The 7,578-nt window shown below is 50.5% G+C and overlaps 1 protein-coding gene across 1 annotated transcript in view; it reads left to right on the forward strand.

Moving 5' to 3' along the window:
- LOC131215354 (methylcytosine dioxygenase TET) overlaps nt 1-7,578 on the forward strand; it is a 141,583-nt gene that overhangs the window by 128,387 nt on the left and 5,618 nt on the right. The window contains 2 exon segments of the mRNA XM_058209741.1: nt 6,904-7,032; nt 7,316-7,575. Coding sequence (XP_058065724.1) covers nt 6,904-7,032; nt 7,316-7,575 — 389 coding nt within the window.

Here is a 7,578-nt window from a genome sequence, read left to right on the forward strand (position 1 = left end):
GGGGGGCATAATGTCTCGATCGAAAGTGCGCAATTGACGTGCGCCATGGAAAGGAATCGCCATCTCGCTCGCTCTCTCTCCCTCTCTCTCTCTCGCTTTGGAAGTTGAAGGACGGCAAGGAGTGACCGGCCGTGGCCTTCAGCGTGGCGCAGAAGAAGAAACCCCACTCGATGGTTCGAAGGGTGAGGGTTGCGAGGAAGCGGCATGCATTTTCCACCACCCCCACCCCTCACCCGATGACCATCATCATCATCATCATCAGCAGGAGCCTCGTCATCATCGGCGCGCGCTATCAACAGCAGCAGCGACCGACCCGTCGTTAGCTGATAAGTGGCGCTGCAGTAGGCCCTCTCTCTCTCTCTCTGAGAGAGAGAGAGAGAGAGAGAGAGAGAGAGAGTCTAAGATTGCCTCCCGGAGGGACGTTCGGGGTCTGAAGCGAGCGGGGGCGACGGGGGCTCCCTCTCGGTGCTTATTATGATTTATGATTATATTGCCGGCGTGCATAATAAGCAATTTATATAAAATATTCGTCCGCCAGAGGTCGCTAGCTGACGGTAGGATTCCCTGGGGGAGGGGGGGCTCTAGAGGCACCCCCGGCAACCGGAAGAAGACGGCGGTCGATCGCTTTGCAAGTTCTGTCTAATTTCTCCTCTGCCCAACGCGTCTGGTCTTCGGTCTCCTCGGACAGAGGACATTCAGGATGTTGGGGACTCACAGTTGGATGACACATACACATACGGGCGCACACATGTGGCCACCACCGGCCGGTCGGGTAATCAATGTTTGCTTTGCATTATTTGGAGGCAACACAGCACAAACGATGATGTTTACGCTGCTTCGTTCTTCGAGCTGCCGCGTGGATCTCTTGCGTTCTTGGAATGTCAGATAAACAAACAGTGCGCGGGAGAGACGCGGAGAGAGAGAGGGCGAGTGGTGGCCAAAAGTGTGCGGGAATCTACGTGTTGTAGGATCTACGAATATCCACCACGCGAGGTGTGCGTGGTTCGCCGTCACTAAGAACACAGTAAACAGACGGGACTTCACGGTGACGTCACGTAACACTTATCGGCCGGGCGTCATCCATCGCGTTGTATGACGAGGTTTTCCGGAAGAAAATGGGAAAACTGGGGACTGTTTCCTATGCAGTTTTTCAGAGGTCCACTTACGCCAAATCAGTGCAAAGCCAATCGGCGAAGGTATCTCAGGTATGACGTATGAACCTCACGCATGTATTTGATCGGATTGAACTGTCCCAGAATAGTAAAGTAGGTAGCATGGGGAGTCAAGAATTAGAAATTTATAAGGATTGTCAGTAGGGAAGGCCAGGGGTACTAGGCAACGCTGACGTATTGAAGTATCGGACCTGCAATAAAGCGCCTCAATGTAGGCAAGGTCACGGAAGTTGCTGGGCACTTTCCAAGACGTTTAAGGCAAATCACTATCCGCGCATGATTTTTTAAGGTCTGGAAACAGATGGAAGTCGCTAGGGGCCAAATCTGGTAAATACGATGGATAGTCCAACAATTCGAACTTTAATTCGCGGATTTTTACCATTTTCAAAATGCTCTTGTGACTCGGTGAATTGAAACATATTGAACAACTTAGTAGAGTAGTTGATAAAGTGGCACGCTTTCTACATCGCCAAAATGACAATTCTTTGAGACGGAAGCGAAAAGAGAAAACGAAATAGAGAGAAAGAGAGAGACAGCAGTGAAGTGGTTTGTCATTCGGCACGACGCACTACTCCGCGGTGTCCTTTGGCCACCGTCCCACTCGTTCTCTCTTTCTCTCTCGCCCCATCGCAACCGGCTGATGGATGTTGGGATAAGTATTTTTATCTCGTTGTTTTGTTTTCGCCGCCGCCGCGCCTATTCCATTACGCGGGATTTTCCGATGGCGGAACTCGCTCGCCTCGCCATCTCCCTTGTTGATGGTGGACCCTGGTGCGGGTGCGGGTGGAATAAATCTTTCAGGGTGCTACGCCACGATTTGCGTTTGTATTTTCTAATTTTTCCCCATTTTCACAGCCGCGCGGCGGATGCTCCCCGAAGGGGTGGCTCCGCGGCGCAGCTAAAATATGGCAGCCATTTAATCGTCCTCATTTCTCGAGGACTTGGCCCCATTTATGCGTCGTTGCTGTTTTGTTTACGTTTGATTGTTTCCAACGCGGGCGTCGCGGGGGACACGTGCACTTCACTTTAAGTAGGTGAATAAAAATATCTTAAATATTCCCACTGTCTCTTACACATTCTCTCGCTCTCTTTCTTTCGGACTCTCACTGTCCGGTGACTCGGAACGCCTCGTCCCATAAACCACAAAAATGTAAATTGTGGCCACGAGAAATAAATTTTAAAAACAAAACGAGCTCGCAACAATGAATGGTGTTGTGTGTTGCGGTGGGAAATGTGCACATACACGCACGCAGCGATCCAATCTTACGATAAGGCCGGCAACGAATGTATCTAAGAAGTGAACACCACCCGTTACCTGTGTCCGTGCCGGGATATGCAACCAACTGAAACGCGCCCCCCCAGCGCTCAGGAGGAAACAATAGTTTCGATCGCCCCCGTGTGTGAGTAAGAAGATTGTAACATCGTTACATCCACTCCACTGGTGATTTTATTTTTGCCTTCCGCCGCCGATAAATTACGACTTTGCCGACGACAGCGCGGCTCGCACCGCCCCGAAAAACCCACAGCCAGCCGTGGACAGTGGGCAAAGCTCGACGATGGCGAGTCAAAATTGTCTGAAAGAAAAGTATGTCGTCCATCGATTGCCTCAAAAATCCTGTTCAAATCCTATCAATGTTGGGCGCTCACAGGATACGCACACTGGCCTCATTGTTGGTAAAAATACCACAGAAAAATCGCGCTTGTTGTTTGGGTTTTTTATTATTATGCAGCAAAAGGAGTGCAACGTTATTGTTTCCCTCAAGAACTGCAAGAAGCACCGCACGGTTGACGTGGAGATCTAAATCCAAAAAGAAACTTCTGCCACAGTATTTGGATACCAAGATTGGTTCCTGTTGTCGAAGGTCCTCGTACGGATGAATTGTTCGTAATGAAATTCACGACTTTTCTCCACGAGGTTTCATAAAGGTGGCGATTTGAAGACCTGTCCGTGTCCAGGGTCCAGGGTCACAGGTTTCTGTTTCTTATGTTTCATAGAGATTTTGAGCTGCAATAACCTCACATTCGTCTCTTTTTTACATACTCACTTAATTCTTATTTTTCTTTTCATTCGGCAACAACCGCTGAGCGGTCTTGGCCTGCACCGGGGACAATGTTAATGTCTGTTGCTTTCTGTAACGATGTGACTAAACTACTTCTAGCTTAATTTAACTTTTAATTCTAATTTTAATTCTACTATTTGTTAACTGAAGCCAATTGTCGTTCGAGGGGACCCTGAGCGTTAAGGCCCTGGGCGAAGATTTCCACTGGCAAGGAAAAGTGAAGTAAGAGAACCCCAATGCAGGGTTGTCATAAATGCTTTCAAGATGTCGATTGTAGATTCACTTATACAATAATTCCCAGACTATGGTCTTTGCTGTTCTGGATTTTGCACTTTGGACTTTGGATACTAAGGTTTGAAGGAAATATTATATTTGACACGCACCCTTTATGAACCATGACTTATGGGCATGTTGCTCTCCGGTGATTCAGGTACCAGATTATGACCACCGACTGACGAACGCCACACCGAATGTTCCCGCAGCACCTACCTCGCGGACGCAGTCAACCTGCAACAACTGCCGCGGCGGCAGCCCTTTTGGGGGCCTCCCCGTTGCCAGGGAAGCGACTGGGGAGTGGAGAGCGAAAAAGAGAGGGCGAGAGAGGAAAATTCAATTGTAATAAATTAAACAAAGTCACTGGAACGTAATTTATGCTCCCATTGTCTGGCGCAAAACTTCCTCTTGCTGCGCTGCGCCACGAGGCCCACCGCCCGTCTGTCCCGACGGTGGCGGTGGCGGGTTGGCCGCCAAAATGAGTGTGTGTATGTGCGTTTATGTGCAGTTTTCGTCGCTGCATCGACTGCTGCACTCCCCGCGGCCCGCGCAGGCTTTCTTTGGCCTTTTTCCCCAGTGTGGCCTTTCGGTTCCTTTTATGGCGTGCCGGGCGGCGGCCGGCCGGGAGGTTACCCTCGGGGTGGTGTGTGATAACTTTGCGTGTACACACACATACACACACACGTCCCGCTGGAGTTTGGTGCTTTATCTTCCCGTTTTCCCGGTGACGCGAAGAAAGGGCCTTTGTGCCATTCATTCGGCGTCGTTGCGCTGACCCCTCAGCTAATCTCATGGAGCTGCTCGATTGTTGTGTGGACCTCATGGACCCGGCAAACTTTTGTGGAACTTCTCGCACAACCAATAGAGCCGAGAACCTGCGGGCACCGCTCCCGAATTGCACCTGTCCCAACGGGGCCAAGTTGGGACACGTAGAGATCGTGCGCGCCTGAGCCGATCCACGTGCTAACGTACTCCAAAGAAAGAGTTCCAATTGCCTGACAATCCCATATGACGGCCAGATGGGCAGGACTACTTCTTCGTGTTGTTGGAGCTGTCAAACGCCCCCAATGAAGAATCATCTGCCGCGACGATAATGAGACACAATCAAGGAAGTCACCAGACACGACGCTACGCCGAGCTGCAACCGGTGGGGAGAGATAGAAAGGGAGAGAGTGTAATTTATGAAATCAATTAAAATTTTATTGCACCCCGTTTTATGCCGCAAGCGGGGAACGACGGCCTCCGCCGTGCCGGCAGTGACGGCTGTGCCCGGGGCCAGTTTAATGTTTTCGGTCTACAAGGTTGCTGAATAAGTTGCAAGCCTCGATAAGAAGAACACATTTTTATAGTCTCCCGGAACATCCATACACTTGTTCCAATGAGACACCGATTTAAGAATTCCATCCCTGAGGTGAGTAACCGGAAGTGCTTCAAAATAGGCTTCAGCAGCTGTTATGACGTCACCATTCTATGAAAAACGCATGATTTTTTTAAGTTCTGGAAACAGATGGAAGATTCAGAATTCACTATTTTACCAGCTTGCAAGTAATCCTCAAAGAAAATTCCTTCCGCATCCTAAAAAGCTGATGCTAACACGTCCTTGGCCTATTTCAAAAGCTGTTTCTGGGCGTCCTTGACGTGGATCGTCTTCAACTACTGTACTTATTGAAGGCGCAGAGTCCTTGCAGACTTTCGATATTCGCTCAAACATTTTCTTTTGTTTTTGAACTTTCGGAAAATAAAAATTAAATCACTGTACGATACTTGATTTTTCCGTTGTAAAAAATACCGTGACACGCCGATACTATAATGTCTTGTAAAAGAATAATTGAAGGCCTCTTCACACCAAAATGAAATGAACGTAACGTAGCGAACGACACGTTGTCTCGCATGGGATTCTATGGGACCCTTCACACCGGCGTCGACGAAAACTTCATACGACGACGACGAATCTGTATGAAAAGACAACGCTCCGTTTGTGTCGCTTAAAAACTTTGGCCAAGGTTCGTATACTTGGTTTTTGGGTGAGTGGGGCGAAGTCTTGTGTTTTGACAGATTATTTGTGTTTATATTTGGAAGATCAAGACACATTGAATTTTTGGTGCGAGAATTAAAATAGTTTCATGATGAATTTGTGTTTGTATTACAAGTAATAATTAAGTTAAAATTATTTTGCATGCTTATGATACTTGTGAGATGTCTAATTGTTTTCGCCCGAACGAGAGGGCGAAAGACTTTTCCGTTGCCTGTCGCCGCCGTTCGTAACCGGTGTGAAAGGTCCGAAAAAGCGTCGCGTCGAAACGCACGTAACGTTCCCTGTGTGTGGGGGCCTTAAGTGTCTGATTGAAATGAAACTTCACATACATTGATATGAAGAGTGTAAAAACAACCAAAAACCAATGAAAAAAAATTGTTTGCAGCAGCGCCCTCTGTTATTGAGGATTGCAACCTATTGATCAACCTAGTACACAGTACCTAGTACACTTAGTACCTCGTTTTGTGTGGGGTCTGGAAGATGGTGGTATCCCTGTGACCCAGAGGCGTCCCTGAGGGGCATTGGGCAATGGTGAACCAATTGGCGAATTTAGTGACCAGCGGGGGACTTCCAATATTCTCGTCGGCGATGCAAGTCGTTGTAGGGCCAGGGCGAAGGTTAAATTGTTTCAATGAAAGCTGAGGTCATGCCAGACCCCGCAGTTTACAGGGGGCTTGAGAACGAGGGACCAACCAGTTGGAAAACAGTTGGGTCGCCCTTCCGGGAGACCAGAGGACCCCCTGGGTTAATGTCCCTGTCGCCACTACAAAAAGCGAGAGAGAGGAACCGAAGATAAGCATCATCTTCCGGTGTTGTGTTGGGGCCCTCACTAGACTCTCTGGTCGTCGTCGTCGTCGAGATATCGCACAAGTGGCGCGCGCACTGACGGGACCCCCTGTGTATGCGTGTATATTACTCCCCCGTCGGTTTTGGGTCCCCGGCCAGCCGAAGGTGATGGTCAAATGTATGCAAATTTCGCAATAAATTATTGCAGACTGGCTGGCGGCGGCGGGCGGCGCAATAAATAGATGCAAAGTGGCGCGATTCTTCGCTTCCTTCCTCCGTTTTTGTGTAGCGCTCGCGGTCCCGCTAGAGTGTCCGGGGACAGGCCGGGAAGAGAGCGCTAATAATGGCCGTCGGTGGTCGGTGTCCCCGGCGTGGCGTGTGGCGTAGTCACTCTCGTTTGCATAGAAATGGCTGAATTAACATTCTTCAAGAAAAACGACGTAGAGAAAGCACCGAGCGGGCTGGCGATGTGGGGCATATAAGGATATGCAGCCCAAATCTAGGGGGGTGGACACTTGAAGCTGATCACAAAATTTGCACCGCGACTAATTCTCCGTGTCTCCTCTTCTCCTTGCAGGCCCCGATGGCGTTCTATCCGACGTGGCAGGCCGACCCGTCGCAGGGCTGGCAGAACCAGTTCATCCAGCAGATCCCACAGAACACACCCGCAATCACGCCCCTCAACTCCCTGGAGTTCCAGCCGCAGGTACATTACCACGACTACCACCACCACCAGCAACCGCCGCAGCTGCAGCGCCACCTGGCGGCGCAGTACGATCCGTACGATCGTGTTGTCCTGCCGATCCCGAATCACTACTTCTAACCACTCACGCGGGCGCGGGCGACACTGACGCGCGCTGCTGTCTCCTGCATGCGACCACCTAACACACCTACACGCACACATACACGATAACCCCGCAATAACACAGTCCCCCCCGCGCCCCCCGGGAGAGAGCTTACCTGATGTTGTGTTTGTTGTGCCGTTTTAGGGCTACGCCGCTTACCAACCGAACGGCTACGTCCAGACGGCCGGCATCGGGTTCGATCCGAACTACGGGCGCACGTACGCCGCTCCGCCGGCGGCCGTCCAGCGCTACGACTTCCAGGCGGCGGCCAACCAGATCGCCGCCCCGATCAACCAGGTGTCGCTGCAGAGCGTCAGTTTCGCGCCGACCGTCACGTACGCCGGCCAGGTCCCGGCGTCCGCCGACCACCAGTTCCAGCTGCAGCTGCAACAACAGCAGCAGCAGCA

This window comes from Anopheles bellator, chromosome 1 (assembly GCF_943735745.2).
Source record: "Anopheles bellator chromosome 1, idAnoBellAS_SP24_06.2, whole genome shotgun sequence".
In the NCBI taxonomy this organism is placed as follows: domain Eukaryota; kingdom Metazoa; phylum Arthropoda; class Insecta; order Diptera; family Culicidae; genus Anopheles; species Anopheles bellator.